We start from the raw sequence: 18,618 nt of genomic DNA, 5'->3' as shown, positions 1-18,618 counted from the left end.
CGTCTTACTGCTTCCCTATACTATTACTTGAATAATAGCAGTTACTGATGTCGCTGCCTAAAAAAGAGTGGAATCCAGGCAAAAATTCAACTTTATTATAAATGAGTCCCCTGGGTCCTTGTTACATTACACTGACGTAGTCAGCAAAGGCTTGAGAGGAGTCCCATGGATCACTGACCACACTGCATATGGCTTTGAGCCGCCAAAGAGCCTCTTGAGCCATTGCAGCATCTTGGTCCAACCAGTTTTGAGAGAGACAAAGTTTGGTGAACTTGATCTGTTCCCTGCGTTGGGCTATGTAATGCTCCAGCTTCTTGGCAAACTCCAGGAGCCCATCAGGTTTGATGCAGTTGGAACTGTAGGAAAAGAAGATGTGGCCATAGCTCCTTAAAGCAGATTTTGTTCAATGCATTTCTCCACTATCATGGAGGTGCAGCCTACAATGTGCTGAAGGATTAGAACTTAAGGATGAAAAGGACATCAGATGCTGCAACTCCCTCCTGAAACCTGGTATGACTGGCCCTCTTACTAAATGGATCATAAAGAAGCCATCAATAAGAGAACTATGAGGGGGGGGGGAGTTAATCTCCCCTGACACCAGAAAATTTCATACCTGGTACGAATAGGTGTCAAAACCTATTCCTGACTAAGTTCACAACAGGCAATGAACATGCATGTTCTCTGAGTACATGAAAACTGCTCTACTGTAGCACAGCAAATTATACTGCTGGATTTCTTTATGAAATAAAATAACATGCTTCTACAGCACAGATACCTGAGATGACTGGAGTTTTTCCCCAAAAAACGTTCTTACAAATGTGGAAAATCACTGCCACAAGCATCCAATCTTTGCTTCCAAAAGCTGCTTAGTAGACCAGTTATTACCAGTTGTGAGTGGGTTGTTCATATATTCACATGGAAAGTTTTTTGCTTCTGTTCCTATTGTAATTAGTTTATAAAATGTTAACTTGTGGTGAAAACAAACTGAAGTAAATAACTGCTATCATCACTATCGGAACAAGGGTTTCTGACAATCCCATGCAGTTACAACCACTCTAAACCCACTAATTTCAGTGGACTTTGAGCATTTCTATGTAAGACTGTGCTGTGACTAGCTTACTGTCACGCCATTAAAGCAATTAGCTCTTTAGGTGTGAGCTGCTTCAAATAGCCCTTTCCCCAGCTCACATCTTTAAAATACCAGCAGGGAATGAACTTGTCAAGCTAAGGGTAGAGCTGAACACATATCCGGCCCACTGCATGAGCTTACAGTTCCTGGGCAACTAAAGAGACGTAAGGCAGCCCCTAGCCAAGTGGTCTCATATTTGCTTTAGCAAGGGTCTAAGGGAGAGCGAATGAGGCATTCCTCCCCTGGGGCTACTGGCTGTATGCCCTGTGGGACATATCCAGGAGAAGAAGCTCACAGTACCTGGTCCTGAGAAAGCAACCCAGAGGCTGAAGTAATTTTTATGGTTTGTCTATCCAAGTTTTAAATAGTAATTGTGTGAAATATGGTAAAACGTACCTGACATCCAGCTGAGAAATGGAAGTAGATGAATCTTCAGAAAAAATATCAGCCAGTGCAACCAGCCTGTGATTTCCTAGCAATTGGATAATTACAATTTAAGCACAAACTTAGGAACATCAGCAAGATGGAGAAGAAACTATGACAGAACAGATGCAGAGAAGAGAGAAAGCATTCAGGGACAGTTATTGCATTTTGCCTTACATACCAAGCCTATTTCCAGGGAGCCTGAGGATCTTCAAAGAGGAGTTCCTCTTCACAGCACTTATGATTTCAGACAGAAACTCCATGGTACAGTTTTCAAACAGCCGACAAAATGAAAAGGTGATTTCTATTACAAGGAAAAGACCCCCAAACTGATAAGTCATTCTTCCTTTCTGTGTTTTGCCATATGAATCTGTTTTGTGGAATGTCCTGAAGAACAAACATGCAAGCTGCTGCCTAAGCAGGTAACCTAACCATGATCATGCTTAAAAAGGGTGGTATCTATGGGCACTCCCTTTTCCCCATGCAAAGCTTTGTGCTCTTTTCTAATACTTCTGCTCTTGTGTGGAACCACCCTCCCCTTGCCATCCACTGAGCCTCATCTTCTCTGGCCCCAACAGCCCCCAGCAGGAAGAGCCACAGTACACAAGAACTGATAAGTGGGCTGTGAATTTGTCATACCTTGAAGGATGGGGTCCTGAAGGAGGAGAAGGACATCTTTTGAGTGGTGAGAGAAATTGATGTCATGAAAGCTTAGTCTCTTCAGGACTGGGCTATATTCTACAAGACAAATAAGATCTTACAGAAAATGCTTGCAGCTTCCCCCCTCCATTGAGTAAAGTATTCCTGCTGGGCAGCACACATAGCAAACAAATACACAGTTTCCGTGAAGCTCTGAACAGCAATTCTGTATGGCCAAGCTGGGTGCATCAGAAGATGCCAGGACCTCCCCACACAACTACCAATGTTGACAACAGGACCAGCTCTATACACTTGCTTCTGTTATACCTTTCAGTGCATGAAGGAGAAGTGCAACCTCTTGGGGACAAGAAATTGCAGCGCTGTCTAAAGAGAGACTCTGGAGAGACCTTGAGGCTTTCAGTACAGGTATCAAGAGGCTTGTTTGAAGAGGCTCCCTGGGAAATCTGACTTCAAGATGCTCCAGATGACTCTCTAGTTGACAGTTATGAAAGAAAAAGCAGAAAACCACTCACTATCCAAAGTCTTTCACTTTACTCAAATATCAAGGAATAGCATATTCAGGTATTGTAACTACAGACCACATGATTGTATGAATGCATGGGCCAGTAGATCGTACAATTCTAAAATTATAATTTGATTCCTAAATGCAAACCACCTCATATTCCCCTCGCAACAGTTAACCCACTGGAAGAGTTGGGCTGCACAAATAATGCTCTGCGACTCATAATCTGTGTGAGACAGAGGCTATTATTGCTGGGGTTCAAGGGTCACCAAAAGAACTTAGCATGGATCTCTGTCACAACAACACAGTTTGCTTATACAGTCGTGATTTGTAGGGCACTGTACCAGCACTTCCTGTCTAAAACAAGATTTTCCAGAGTGTTTCAACTTCATCCCTCAGACCTAACAAAACTCCTCTTGTTTAATTATTGCTTCTTGTGGCAGTCAAGTTGTGCCAGAGGATGAACTGTAACCAAATCTCTGTAAACCTCTGATTAGCCATGTAAGCAGGTCAGAGGTAGAAGTGAGCTTGGTGTGCCTCTCAAAAGTACTGATCTGGTAAACAGAGGCAGTTTCCAAATACCTATAGTCTCAAAGAGCAATAGTTTAGCCCAGTAGTAAAGTACTTCATTAAAATAAACTAAATTAAAATAAAACAGAAGTAATTTACTCCTGGACATTAGACAATGCAGAAGTCAAGTACTTGACTTCTGTTTAAGGCAGGTCCAAATGGATGGCTAGAAAGGATTTTACAGATAAAGAACAAAACTGATTACATTTGGAATTGAATCTGAGGCCTCTGCAACTTCTGTGGACCTGTTGGGGTATGCACAGATAAATAAAGCAAGCTATTTGACTTGCGAACTCTAATTAGTAAAAACTGAAAGACTAGAAGTATTACATGAAGTACTTCTTCCAAGAGTCTCAAAAAGAAACACATGAACTTGTGAAAGTGAACAAGGTTTCCATCGGTAAGAGCAAGGGGTTTCAAGCTGACTGGCAAACTATAATTTAAAAGATTCTTTGAACTTTTCTATACATAATGACTTACAAAACCAGACCTGATTTCTCAGAGGTCCATTTCTAACACAGCCTTTTGTAGCTTTGTTTCCAAAGATGACCAGTAATGTGAGCAACATTTGATAGCATTCATAAACTGGCCAGTAGGTCAAGAGAAAGCATATAGACAAGGTTCTAAATTAACACCGACACTTGGAAATTCTCTTCCATACTCAAAGGAAAAACACACATTAAAATGTTAACTTTCAACTGTGTTATTATTTACCTGGAATTTTTTCTTCTAAAGATGAGGAGCTCGAGCTCTCTTCTGGCCTGCTCCACTCCATCAGAGTTTTGAGATCAAAGCTGACCATAAGCACTTGAAGCAATGGAACAGCACTCAAAATAGAGTGGACAAGATTCACGCAAGGGATGTGGGAGAGCATATCACTTATGTGCACCACATGGAGGTGGTAGTCGCTGTGGCGAGAAAGAGCCTGGAGCCCAGAAAGGATGCTGAAGATGTTGGGACCTAAGCCTGGAACAACATTGTTAAGGAAGAAATAGACTTGGAAAGTACAAGTAAATGATTTGCTTATAACCTGGTTTATTAAACATGATTTCAGGATTGTCTGCTGAAGTATGGGTTCAGTATAGTTTCCCATAATTTTATTTAGGAGATGTGACTAACAGCTGCCTCCTCAAGATTATTTGCAAGCACCCTACTTGGAATATACATTTTGCCCATCTAAAGCTCAGATACAACCAATGTTTTGAAAATTTTAGAGTAAAACAAATTACAAATAGAGACTGAAGTCAAATGTTTGGCTTATTACTTACCATTCAAAGACAGGACAAGCTTTTCTAAAGATACCCAAGAGCTGAGCAAGTTTCCCAGCATCTGGCAAGTATTTCTGTTTAGACGGATGGAGTGAATTTCCAGAATTGACACACTTCGGAAATGGCTTGCTGTTTTCAGGGAAGTGATTCCCAGTGGTCTATCTGCATGAACCAGACCAGTAGTGCTGGCTTCTGGGGGGTAAGCAGAGTAGTTAACAGAAGTCCTTCCCTCCCTAGTGTTCTTTCTTTTTCTGAGTAATGTTTTCCCTGCTTCTTCCTTTGCAACGGAAAAAACAAAGTCATAGAGGTCTTCTGAGTCTGTAGTGGCTTTGCTGGTCCTCTGATGGCAGCCAGGCTTCCTTTGTATTATGCCCTTTCCTCTCTTCTGGTATTCATTTAAAGGAGACCCACCTTGAGATGATTTGGCTGGAGAAAGTCTGACAGATGAACTTGTGCTTTGCGTTTTGCTTTGCGAAGGACAGCTACTCAAGTGACAGTCCACTGAGCCACTAAGAGTCACACTGCTGGGTGTGGCCAGCTCAACAACATTTTCAAAGCCTGATGGCATGCTGGGTAACAGTCTCTCATTTCTCAGATTGATGTCACTACGCTGGTCAGTCGCTAATCCATGAAAGAGCAGGCTTGAGCCCAAATGAGGTTCAGGCTCTTGGTCTAGCTTTTGGCTCTGGCTAGCAGATCTCTCCCTGCACAGATGGCAAAGGCTTGCTTGGTTTCCAAGTGTTTTTCCTGGGTGCCAAACCCCAGCACTCATTTTCAGAATGAGGACTAAAAGTGACGAGTCAGGATTAGGCCAGGAGTTCATGGATACGTGGTTCACAGCCCCATGATGAATTAGGTGATGGAGAAGCAAACTCAGTTGTTGTCTCATGGACTGACTGGAGGACAGCAAATGACGGAATGTCAAGGATCTGAGAGAGACCCCCAAGTTTTCTAGAACCCCCTGGTTGTGTTTGGCCATCAGCTCTGCTACTCCTTCAAGCATGTTGTAGATGGTGAGTTGGGTAACATGTTGTGAGGTATATAGCAAGGGCAAAAAGCACGGATCTCTCAGGCGCTGGTCTGAAGACACGTCCAAGATCCCACGCAGCACATTTGAGAAGAAAGCTTCAAGGAACTTCTTTCTCCAGCACTTAATGCTCTGCAGAGAAATAAAACCTAGACAAACTCATTGTCCTGGTGCCCTGGTATTATTGGAACCATAAAAAGCCAACTGATGAAAGTGAGGACCTTCAAAGGTTGAATGTTTGTATTCATGTTAAAACTATATAACTTTAAATTAATTTTAACATTAATACAGACATTCAACCTTTGAAGGTCCTCATGGTCATCAGCTGGCTTTTTATGGTTCCAGTTCCAGTTTTTTTCCCCCTTTTAAGTTTTTGTCCTGGGTTTTATTTACATATCCTCAAAAAGAGTCCCTCTTAATTCAATAGAACTTACTCCCAAGCATGTGTGCATATGACAACAAAAATGGATGTCCAATGAGGGGTATAGGCATTCACTTAATTCCTTGCCTAGGGACACTCGGCACTAAGGAAAAGAATGGAACAATATTGCTGTAGATCAGGAGGCACAAAGTTTTGTTATTTTAAAGCAGCTGCCAATCAGGATAAGTTTCTGCACTTAAAATGGTGACCATTGTACAGCACCATTTCTCTATGTGAAACAGCAACTACCACTGAAAATCTAAATCAGCCATGATGATAGGAAATGTAGTTTCTTCATACAGATCACTTTGGAAGTTCATATCCTTTAACTCACCTCAAATCTGAATGGTCTTGTTTTTATGATGTCACACCAGAGCTTCAACCATATAGGTTGAGTTGACAATCCTGAAGGAAAGAGCAAAATGTTTAAAGCAAAGGGATCCCATTTTAAAAGGAGTAAAAAAAACTATATTCTCACTCTCAAAGTTCTTCATTAAATTTAAATTGAAGAGTCAACCTGATAAATATTGGCTTAGTTTGACTATGCAGCTATTTTTAAGAAATTTTGATCACAGTTAATCTCAAAAAATATTTTATTATATTACTATACAGGAAACCTGACACTAACAGATCCTCAAGCAATCCACAACCAAAATGGGATTTTAATCCAGGCCCTCAGCATCAAAATTATTACGTACTGCTTTAGTGTCTCATTGTTTGAGAACGTTACTTTGAAAACACATTTTTATTAACCTCTCAGCTTTTGTTTGAAGTTTCTCCAATGATCTCATCAATTTAATCTCTGCTAGTACTATCCGGCAACCATCTCATATTGAATTTTATATTTCCAACCTGAATCTATATTGTTGTGCTAGTGAGTGGGGTTTGGTGTGCTGCTGTAGTAACAGAGTACTGGGTCAGAAGAGAAGCCTTGAGCTGGAACAGCTGCTGATTACAGATTCTGACTGGAACCAGAGTTCCTACAGCCACAGGGCTGCACTGAAAGGAATGTTTAAAAATATACACTCACATGCTCCTTAGCCAGAATGAAAAACCATTTAATCCAGTGTGTTAATCTTTTGACAAAATCAAAGAATCTGGATAGCAGAATGAAGTTTGTATTGGATCCTAAAAGAAACAACTTGTATCATGCAAAACAGGGGGGGGACAGTTTTAAAATGTACTTTGTTATCCTAGAATAGCAGAAAACACTGCTTTTAAACATTTTTGTATCCCTGCTGTTCTCCCTCCCTCCCTCCCTGCCAAGTAACTGACCTTTTTTCACAGCAGTCTCCTCAATTCGGTCCAGATAGTAGATGTTAAGCATAGGCAAGATACCACGGAGTATAGGACTTGGAAGTGCTTTTGTGGAGAGAAATGGATATGTAACATTATTTCAGAGAGAGAGAAAAAGCAGTTTTAGGCAACTGAGTGACATAGGGCATGTTTAAACAGTGCTTCATCTGTGAGCTAAAAAGTTTTGTTCTATCCTATCATGCAGGTCAACTAATGGTACCTCTTCACCCTGAAATCAATTTCAAATATTTTTCCTTAGAAATAAGTCCCATGAATATAACAGACTTTACTTCCAAGTAAGTGGGCACTGGATTGTTCTCCGATGTGACATGTATATTGCGACAAGGCTGAGGAAACAAGGACCTCAGCAGAACTCCTATATATAAAATAAACCAGTTGATAATGGTGTCATCCTGAGAACTAAATCAGCAGTAGCAGCAAGTATTTTTGAAAGGTATGCATGACATGTATTCCATGATCTTTTACACAAATGTTTTTTCCAGCTGCAATAGGAGAGGAGGAGCTATTTGTGGTGAGCAACTATATTCAATACAATGCATCCTTCCTCTTATAGTTTGAAACTCTACATTTGCAGCACTAATCTGCAGGATGACACCTTTAAAAAATGAATGCTTTTGAAAGATACAAAGACTCCCATTATGGAGAAAACACGAATTTCATTTTTTCAACTCCCATCTCCTACTTGTTAGTTCAATGTTACCAACATAACAAACCTAAATTTATATTTTGTATAAATTAATAAGATTCTGTCAACAAATATGGAAAACAAAAAATGGCCCACAGATGGGAAATGATCAATTTACATCCCAATTTTGGCAAAGATGTCAAAGACTACAGCAATTATTGGACCATCACAATAATTTCTAATATTCAAAATGTTACAAGGAAAACTGTTGCCATACATGGAACAAGAAATGTCAGATGTTCAAGTTCGATTCAGAAAAGGAAGAGGCACTAAAATCATATTGCAAATTGATGTTGGTTACTGGAGAAAATCAGCTTGTGTTTCATAGATTACAGTAAAGCTTTTGACTGTGTGATTAATTAAAAACATAGTTGCTTTTAAAGGAAATGGGTATACCACATTTGATTGTTTTGATGTACAACATAAATTCCAGACAAGAGGCCATTGTTAAGACAGTATGCAGAGAAACAGAGTGGTTTCCGATTGGATCCGGTTGGATTCCTGAATGTTCTGTGGCGGCCCATTGGCGATGCCAGTGGAGCACGGGCAGTCCCGCTTAACCACTGCGATTGGTGAGATTGTGCTGAAGCTCCCTCTCCACCCTTGTCTCAAACTGGCTCCCTGGTGTATTGGGGAGCTAAGGGGAAAAAAGAGCGAAGTAAGACGGCTAGAACGAGTGTGGCAGAAAACTCGTGCTGAAGCAGCAAGGTAGCGGTTAGGGCGGCAAAACAAGAATTTTATGCTACCTCTTTCACGTAGAAGAGCTCTCGCCTGGTCTAATTATTTAGGGTAGTTCGACTTTTGACCGCCCTCGAGGAAGGGCGCCAAAATAGTAGTCAATTGGCTGTGAGGCATCAGTGAGGTTTTTTTGCAGATAGTCCTGTTGCTCTGCCGGAACCTTCCCACCACCTTTAATACAGAGAGGGAACTGGAGGCCCATTGACTGCCAAGGGAGGATGTGTATGATGGCTTCAGATGGTTCTCAGAAATTGAAGAAGACAAGTTGCTGTGGTCAGTGAGGGCAACTACTTGCCCCTTTGATCCCTGTCCATCTTGGTTACTCAAAACGAGTGACCAGCAGATAGGAAGCCCTCTGGAAGAGATTGTCAACCTCTCCCTGTCTACAGGGGAGTTCCCAGATGTGCTAAAGGAGATGGTGATCCATCCCTTACTCACAAAACCATCACTGGACCTGTGGCACCCAGCCAGCTACCAGGTTTCACATCTTATGTTCCTGGGAAAGGTAGTTGAAAAGGCCATGGCAGACCAGCTCCTGGCTGACTTGGAGTAAACTTTGGTGCTCGATCCATATCACTTGGCATTCGTCCTGGCCACAGGGTGGAGTCAGTGTTGGTCGCCTTGGTGGATGATCTCCAGCTCCAGCTGGATCAGGGTGGATCTGTTATTGGCCCACCACCTTGCCAGAGCAGGGATTCGGGGAGCAGCCCTCCAATGGCTGTGCTCCTTTTTCTGGAACAAAGGATAGCAGTGGGGGAGACACTGTTGTACCCGTATGGACTCCCTTGTGGGGTGCCCCAGGGTGTGATACTCTCCCCCACATTATTTAACACCTTTATGCGCCCTCCGAGACAGCTAGTCCTGGTCCGGAGCTGTGGCCTGGGTTGCCATCAATATGCAGATGACACTCAGCTCTATCTCTTCATGGATGGCCACCCGGACTCTTGCCCAAAAACATTTGCCAAATATTTGGAAGTGGTAGCTGGAGGGTTAGAGTCTGAAACACAACTGCTCCAAGATGGAGGTCCTGTGGGTGAGCAGGAAAAGTGCAGGATGGGAAGTGTCTCTCTCCACCATCTCACGGCAAGGAATTTAAAGGAGGTTCTGGATGCATCCCTATCCATGGAAGCTCAGATCACAGGGGTAGCTTGCACAGTGTTTTATCACCTTTGCCATGTGCAGCTACTGGCGCCCTACCTCCCTCCGGAATGTTTGGCTTCAGTGATCCATGTGATGGTCCTTCTAGATTGGACTTCTGTAACTCTCTCTATGCCAGCCTTCCCTTGTCCTTGACCCGGAAACTCCAACTGGTGCAGAATGCAGCTGCCCAGCCTGTGCTGAGGCAGCTGCCTTGGCTACTGGTCATGGCCCAGACCAGGTCAAGGTTCTGTTTTCGACCTTCCAGGCCATTTGTGGGCTGGGTCTGCTTATGCTACCCCCCCGCAGGGCTCTTCGCTCTGCTGATACTAATTTGTTAGTGGTTCCTTGCCCCAGAGATATGGCTTTTTTGCCATATCTCTGGCTTTTTTGCCATATCTCTGCCATATCTCTTTTTTGCCATTTCCTTGCCCCAGAGACCTGGCCCCGACCTGGTGGAATGTGCTCCCGGGAGAGTTGAGGGCCCTGACAGAGCTGTCAGTATCCCACAGGGCCTCTAAAATGGAGCTCTTCCATCAGGTCTTTGGTTGAAGCCAGGTCTGTTAAGATCAATGGGCCCCTCTCAGGCTACGTCATTCTATCTGACAATCCCCCGCCTCTGTGGATGGTTGTGGGAGAGGTTGGACGATTTCTTCTCTTTTCTACCATCTTTTGACTTTGACCGTGGTTTTAAAGGTTGGAGATTTAATGGGTTTTTTTAGGCACTATTTTGTAATCTGCCTTGAGTCCAAGAAGGAAGGCGGACTATAAACTGAATAAATACATTTATAAATAAATACTGCCCTCCCTTGCAGCTCAGGGCAGTTTACAACATGGCTCAATATACATAGCTCCTGTGTACAAATGTGATACAACATTCTTCAACAGTTAAATTCAATAGAACATTTATCACATTAACTGTTGACCATTTAACTATTTGAACATTTAATCATAACTTAATTTAACAGATCATTAGGCTGAGGATTGCCCCATGATGTAACTGGTGGGCATGTCTCATAGGGGGGATGTTCTGGGGGGGTCCAGTAGTGGTTAACATTTCATTGGCCCCAACAAAAAACTTGGTGAAAGAGCTCCATTTTTCAGGCCTTTTGCTAGCGCTTGCAGGGAATTGAATTGTCTGAACTCACGGTAGAAACTAAAATGACTAAACTGAGGCATATTTTGGTTTCATTATAAAAAGAGTCACTGGAAAAGATAATAACATGAGGAAAAGTGGAACTCGGCAAGAAAAGTGGAAGACCTCAGATGAGATGGATTAAGTCAATAAAAGAATCCACGGCACTCAGTCTGAAAGATCTGAGAATGACTACTAATGATAGGACATTTTAAAGAATATTAATTCATAAGGGTCACCATATATTGTGAGTGACTAACACACAAATGCCCACGCACACACATTACCCACTAGAGCTGGGGAAATTACTGAAGATTTAGGAGCAATGCCTAGGGAGGGGAGTGTTGGAGAAAGATCTGCCCTGGGTGGGTGGGAAGAGATGTAATGCCAGGGGAAACGATCTGTGTAGACTAGAAACCACTAATGTTTCCTGTAGGGCTGGCAACTCTGAGTTTGGAAATTCCTGTATTTTTGTCGGCATAGCTTGGTGACACTGGGATCTCGGGAGGAGAAGAACCTCAGGGTATAATGCTACAGTATAGTCTGTAAAGCAGATTTTTCTTTAGGAAAACTTGTTATTTATAGTTTGGAGATCAGTTATAATTCCTGGAGATCTCCACTGACAAACCCTAAATCCAATAGGCACAGTTGGTCAGATTTTGGCATTTCAGAGCATGCAGAAAATTTAGGGCACGCTCATTAGGCCTTTGACGAGGAAATATTTCGTCCCGAAGGCTTACCCCACACTTCTTTTTCCACGTGCCCCATAACGGAGGTGACCACCGCGGCACTTAGGTCAAAAAGGCTGAGAGGCTTCCGATCCGTGACCATCTCCTCAGGCTTCGCCTCCATCCTTATAGGTCGAGACTCCTATGGACAGAAACCTTCGACGGGAAGCGCCATCTTGGGAAGGTCGCTGATTGCGATGCGGCTGTTCGCTACGGCCATACTGAGTAGGGCAATGACTCGGAGGCGGGCCTCCTTTAGCTGGGACTGGCGGCCCTATTGGTAGAGTGGAGGAATGCCCCATAACCTTCAAGGGCCGGGGACGCCTTGGGTGACTTCATCCGCGCGGAAACTAGCGTGGCGATAGCGGCCATCTTAAGAAGGGCAATCGGAACGCGGCGTCTTGTCAGCGCGGAGGCCCGGGCGGGGCTTCCGGTGACCCTTGCGCGTCCTTCTGCGGCGGCTGAGTCGAGCCGGGATGGGGCTGCGAGACGAGAAAGCCTTGGAAGGCCGCGATGGGGACCCTGAGGTGCGCGACTGCGGCAGAGGGTGCAGGGCCCTGAGCCTTGTCCCGGACGGTGTTTGCCTTTCTCTGCACTCCCTTTCCACCCACCCCCCCTCCCGGGTAGGCCAAGCACGCCAGTTTCCCCCTCGTGCTCGCCTGTCTTTGCCGCTCTGGTCATAGCTTTGTCATGACCGAGAAAGAGAGCCTCCACCTTCAGGAGCAGTGATGCCTGAGAAGCGGGAATCAGCTGATTGGGCTGCCCAGTCGGCTTGCAAACATTGTCTCAAGCGGAGAAAGGCCGGCCTTAACGGCTGCAATGTGAGGCCCCATTTAGACGGACCTGCCAGGGATGGAGTATAAGAGCCCTTGGGCGCTTCCGTTAGGCGATGGCTGCTTCCCACAGTGCTCGTTGTTCTCAGCGTATTTTATTTCTCTTTGAATACTTTGGAAGACTAGGAAAAGAGAGAGACAGAAAAAGGTAGGGGGGTGGGAAAGAAGGAAAGTGGAGGGGCTGCTGGAGTGGGGAGGACGTCGGCAGAGACGAGGAAAGGCAAGTGAGGCCGCGTGTTGTATGGACTTAATTCTCCTGCTGGAAAGCCTTGGGGTGGATAACAGATGCTCATTTGCCCTTTCTCCCATTCCTTTTGATCTTCCTCCCTTGCATTCATCAAGTGGCTGCAGTTGCATGCTTGCTGAGGCTGGTCATCCCATTCCCTGTGAAATTGACTTGATGTTGCCTTCCATTTAATTCTTTCCTTTGGCTGAGGCATATTCACTTATTATGCAGGTTGGATTCTCTCCATCAAGGCCTGCATTGTCTGTTCTCTGTTTCCAGAGACTCCAGCTCAGTCTTATTTTCCCATTGCTCTTTTTCACATATCCGTCTCTCAAGCTGTTGCCAGAAGCAAGTACGATGGAGGCTATCCCTCTTGATTTTGGTGTTGTGGTATGCAGAGAGGACTTACCTCCACCGGTCAGTGATTTAGTGGCTTTGCATACTACTTTGCATACTACTTGTCACCAAAAAATTGCCTTTTCTTATTCAGAAACACTGTGAGAGGTTACCCTTCCTAGTCCAACTTACTATAATAAAACTTTAGATTTGAGAGAAAATTATTATTATAAACCAAAATTAGGACTGTCATAAACCATATGGTACAAAAATACAGATTGCGGAACAGCTATCTACTACATTGTAGGGAAAAACTGAAATTATTAATTTGCTATAGCCAAATATGTCAGGGAATTTATAAGTCATCTTTATTTTTGTCTCTAGGAGGAGGAGGAGGAGGAAGAACTTGTGGTATGTGACTTTTAATTAAAATAGTATCGGAAAAATAAGAACATTACGTTTACATGAGGGCAACAGAGATCTTTAATCATGTTCCATAAAATTTCTTATTGAATTGAAAATCTTGCATTTCGTGCAAGAATGTTGGTGTTTATTGAAGGAGGAGTTATTATGATAAATTGAAACACAAGTGCATGGGTCAATTTTAACAAGCTATGTCTTTCTCAAATCTGTTTGTAGCATCTCAAAGTACCAAGTAATCAGGAGGGCTGTACTGTCCTAGCTTCATATGTTCCCCCCACCTTTTATTGCATTGTAGAAGTATCTCTGGAACACCAAAGCTTGGTTCTGTAGGCAACTATTCATTTAAAAAAAAATTTAACAGCCTATAGCAGAGGTGAGTTGTGTCTGAAACTAACACGTCCCCCCCTCCCTAAGACTTCATGACTTACAGGTTCATTGTTTAAATCCAGGGGCTTATCATTTTAGTTCTGGGAAAATACTCCTAAATTACCCTGCTTGTGGTAGAAAGGCTCAAACTGTACTAGCAGATTATTGTGAAGGAGTGAGAAAGATTTTAATCTTTTTGTGATATTTTTGTTTATCTGGGATAAGAAACAGCAAGGTACTGTGTTCTAGCCAGAAGGCCTTTGAGTGAATCTTAGTAACAACCCACTGTCATTAATTGTTTTTTTTCCTATTATTCATTATTCCTCTTCCAGGATCCATTAACTACTATCAGAGAGCAATGTGAGAAAACAGAAAAATGTGTGAAGTTTCGGGAAGTTCTAGAGCAGTGTGATGCTCGAGTGTCCTCACGGTCCCGCACAGCAGAGCAGTGTACAGAGGAGCTCTTTGATTTCCTGCATGCAAGAGATCACTGTGTAAGCTTGCTGCACATGTGATTAATAATAGTTGTAATTAACTTGAGGCTTCTGTGTAAATGAAGTGGAGCTCTATTTTTCCATTTTTGAGCCACATCTTGGAATGTTCTTCAGATTTTACTATACACTGAGTAGGAAGCAGCTCTTGAATCTGGATTCTAGTTTTGTGTTTTTTTTAATGAAGAATTGAAACCTCAAGACTTTGAGTATGCAAGATTAATTCTGTATTTGCCAAGCATCAGCCTTTATTTCTCAAATATATCTGATTTTCTAAACACGTAGTAAAGTCCAATCCATGATTCAGCACTATGTGAATGACCCCTATGCCTTCTCACTTCTCTTGGAGTATTAGTGATTTCTAGTACAGTAGTTTTGCTGTTTTAAACCTGGTTTTGCAATACTAGTTTGATGGGAGAGTGTAGATTGTACCTGGCTTCAAATGTTCAAGGGAAGGGGGAAAATCTCAAGCACAGGACTCATTCGCAAATTGCCAAATCACAGCTTCACCATTGCACTTGAGGCATCTCATAATCAAATAATTATTTACAGGTCATGTGGAAGGAATTCTGGGGATAGAATTTAAACTTTATTGGTATATCCTGCCTTTCTTCTTGGTTCAAGGCAGCTTACAATGATAGTTAAAACATCCCTAACCAAAACCCAAAAGTAAAATAACAAACTCCTGAAATGCCTATTATTAACCCCCCCCCCCCAAAAAAAAAAAAACATCCTGGCACTTTCTGAAGGAGGGGGCCTCTCTCACTTTCCACTTTAAAATACAAATATCTGTAATAATATTACCAGAGTATGAATGGGTTAGACACAATAGATTGCAAGAATGCAGCTGAAGCTGGAAATAGGGGGTGGGGGTGAGTGGCTGTGTTTTTCTCTTTCAGAAGTCCAAAACGAGTCCAGTAGCACCTGAGGGACCAACACATATTTTCAGAGTGTACACTTTTGTGGGTCAAAACTCAGTCCTTCATTAAAAACAACAACAACAACGTGTATCCTGTGAAATGTTGTTGGTTCCCTAAGATAGTAATGGACTAAAGAAGCTACTGAATTCAGTTTCATTTAATGTTTTCTCATCTCTTGTTTCCAGGTGGCTCACAAACTCTTCAGCAAGTTGAAATAAATGTTCATACAAACCTAACTCCTCCCCTCCTGCATCCCTGATGAAAACCTGAGCATTTCTGAGTAAACATGCATCTGTGGCTTGAGAATGTAGAAGTTGGCAGTTGTGACCAGCACAACCATCAGTTATAACTGAATACATAACGAGTTGCGGCCCAGATTCCTCTGTGCTGTGGAAGATATATGGTTAGCAATGTTTCTGTTCCATATTAAACATATTTCTTGTGAAAATGTTTGAAATATTACAGCATCTGCTGCAATTAAAAATATACTGAATTAAGGACTGCAAAGCATTCAATATTCTTTGCATTCTAAATTTATCATACACTGGTTTTAACTTCCTGTCCTAACTGAAGAAACACATTAAAAGCGGGGTTGAGGGGAAGAAGGTACCTTTCTCCACTTTCTGAAGCAACCATACCTGCCTCTTATAGCCCGTATCATAAACTTTCGATGTTTATTCCTTGTAAGCAATTTCTTGCATATGCCAGAAAACATTTATTTTTCAGTTCGTGCTTCTGTTCTGTTTGAACAAACTGAAAAGGCATGAGGAAGACATGTTACAGTGTATGTATGGTAGCCTGACTCACACAAATATAGGTGATCCTCTTCGCATAAGAGAGACAACTGTATTGCATGGAGGATTTATGTATAAGATTAGCACAAGAGAGCTGTTCCTGTTTTACTCCTACAGGTTTCTGTTGCTCGTGCTACCAAGCTCTCTGCAAATTCAGACAGGCTTAATAGGGCTTGGTCAAGCTGTTCTGTAATGAACACCTTGGGAGTCTTCCATTAACTTCAGATCTGTAACTGCAAACTTTTCTATGTTGGATCTTTTTCTGGTCAGTGGGTGGGTGAGGTGGGCTTGCTGCATGGTGCTGATGGAGAAACTGCAAGTTTTAGTTGGGTTCAAAGAAGGGGTTCAAATCACTACTAACACTGAATTATTGTGATTGACCATTCTGTATTGATTGCTCATGATCCAGGAAAGCATCTGTTCCTAAGAAAGTTCCAAGGCACTGACAACTTTGCAAAATGAGAGAATAAGTTTATACAGGCAAATAGACATCAGGATCTTGTAGAACTTAAACATCCATTGCACCAAATTATAGCCAACAGAAAAGCAATCTATACTTGTAATGTACTTTTAAGAATACTACTTTATCATTTGCTACAAATGCAGCACAAACCGCTAAGTGTTCTAGTTTTAAAAAAAGATACGTGTTAAATCAAACACCTGTCCTTTTTTAACTATGAGGCAAGAGATGCAGACATTTGGAGACTTCAACCCAAAATACAGATAACATTCCTGATGATTACTGGGTCAAACATTCCCCTCAGTTCTTTACATGGCCATCAACACTACGGCTCATTCATATTTCCACTTCTCCCCCTCCTATGTCATATTGCATGAGGCCAAGTCAGAGCTAGCATGTCATTCCTTTCAGTTCTTCACTTTGCCTTCACAGACATGGCCACCCTATGGTGCATTCACCTGCGTGCCTATGCTTTTTGTAGTGCAGTGGGTCACCATGGATATGATACGCAATTTGTTGGTAATGTTTTAGCACTGGCTGCACCATGAAACAATGGATTTGTGATTTTTGTGATGGACATGATATGTGACTGGATAATAATTTTAGTTTATGAAGTAAACATTCTGAGGATCCATGAGGATCTGTGTTTTGAAACTACTTTTTTGCACTGTGGCAGTGCCACAGTGCAGTGGATGCATGATTTTTATTGTATTGTCTGTGGGCGTGAAAATGATGTGTGATTGGATAGTGAGTTTGGGGAAGCCCAGTATACAAATAATGAGGATCCATAAGTTTTGTGCTTTGGAATGACACATTTGAACTTTGGTGGTATCATAAACTAATGATTTGATGGTGTGTTTTGGGTGATTCAAAGCAAAAATTTTGGCGATCAGTGAACATTTATTATATGGGACTATGTTTTTGTGTCACCCTGGCACCACAAAATGTTGGATGCATATTTGTGGTGCTTACTATAGGCTAAAACGGGATCTACAATGTGAAGGTTGTTTTATTTTGTTGCAGTGCAAAAATCCTATGAATTCAGGAGGATGCATGCCTTGGATCCATGTTCTTGTTCCATTGCTGCATCACAAAGCTGCATCCTTGTTTTTTAAATTTCAGTCTGTGATCCTGGCTCTGACATTTGATTTCAGTGAAAACTCCAGAGGATTTATGAGGATCTATGTTTTATGAGTGGGAATAGGTAAATTAATTAATTTCCACTCATGAGTTCATGAGTGGGAGTTAATTATAATTTTATATATGTTTTAAAATTTGTTGAGCAGGTGATATGACCATATATGGTCACGTCCATCCCTCCCATGGCCAGTGATGGGCCTGGAGGGGGTGGAAAGGGGAGGGCCCCCAGGTGGACGTGTACACAGCTGTGTTTCCCAACCATATTCTGCACAATATTTCCACTTCTGGGGTTTCTAGAAGCCTGGAGAATTTTTAAGGAGTTTCTTAACGGTAAAAAAGTTGAGAAAGGCTGATCTACGTTGATCCAGCTTTAATTTTTTTCCAACTCAGAACAGCTACAGGAATTCTGGAATATCCATCCATTGCTGTCTTGCTTCTTTCCCTCCAGGTGCTCCATAGCATATTGAATTGGTTTTGGCAATTATCATGTGCATGAGTTAGTTTTCCCTATATTTAACAGTTAAAATCATGCTACAATTGTGTGCCATTCTTTTGGATTAATCAATAAATATAATTAATAATAAAGAAGAGTTCACTTTGGGGACAGGAATGGGCATTAAAAAACAAGAATACCACAAAAACATTGGGCTGCATTACACACCTGAGAACAATATTTTAGAAATGGAAAGGTGGAAATTCCACACCTTTATTAACTCTTACCAGACTCCAGAACAGGCTGGAATGGCATTAAACAACAATACCACCAAACCCCGCAGGATGCATTACAGATACTCCAGAACAATATTTCAGAAATGAAAAAGTGGAATTCCCACTGCTTTAACCTGCCTCTGGAACACGCTGGAAGGGGCATTAAACAGTACTGCAAAAA

General features: G+C 42.2%; 2 protein-coding genes across 3 annotated transcripts; one reads left to right on the top strand and one right to left on the bottom strand.

Annotated features, from left to right (window-relative positions):
* Positions 1-73: 73 nt before the first annotated feature.
* LRRC41 (leucine rich repeat containing 41) lies at positions 74-11,956 on the bottom strand. Of its 2 annotated transcripts, XM_077333881.1 has the most exons (10): positions 11,753-11,956; positions 7,276-7,362; positions 6,335-6,405; positions 4,553-5,711; positions 3,999-4,250; positions 2,519-2,683; positions 2,192-2,290; positions 1,734-1,856; positions 1,526-1,601; positions 74-356 (listed from the first exon to the last, which is right to left on the bottom strand). In XM_077333881.1, the coding sequence occupies exons 1-10, from the start codon at positions 11,862-11,864 to the stop codon at positions 122-124; spliced, it is 2,379 nt and encodes a 792-aa protein (XP_077189996.1). In that variant the 5' UTR covers positions 11,865-11,956; the 3' UTR covers positions 74-121. The 2 variants fall into 2 exon arrangements, with proteins under 2 accessions (XP_077189996.1, XP_077189997.1); XM_077333882.1 differs by lacking the exon at positions 11,753-11,956 and having other exon boundaries at positions 4,553-5,728; positions 7,276-7,368.
* Positions 11,957-12,061: 105 nt separating this feature from the next.
* Positions 12,062-15,832, top strand: UQCRH (ubiquinol-cytochrome c reductase hinge protein). The gene is made up of 4 exons (XM_077333887.1): positions 12,062-12,267; positions 13,520-13,546; positions 14,257-14,418; positions 15,521-15,832. The coding sequence occupies exons 1-4, from the start codon at positions 12,217-12,219 to the stop codon at positions 15,551-15,553; spliced, it is 273 nt and encodes a 90-aa protein (XP_077190002.1). The 5' UTR covers positions 12,062-12,216; the 3' UTR covers positions 15,554-15,832.
* The last annotated feature ends 2,786 nt before the right edge of the window (positions 15,833-18,618 follow it).

Source organism: Paroedura picta, chromosome 4, assembly GCF_049243985.1.
Source record: "Paroedura picta isolate Pp20150507F chromosome 4, Ppicta_v3.0, whole genome shotgun sequence".
NCBI lineage: Eukaryota > Metazoa > Chordata > Lepidosauria > Squamata > Gekkonidae > Paroedura > Paroedura picta.
The sequence above is the reverse complement of the archived record's forward strand: the minus strand, read 5'-3'. Positions and strand labels throughout refer to the sequence as shown.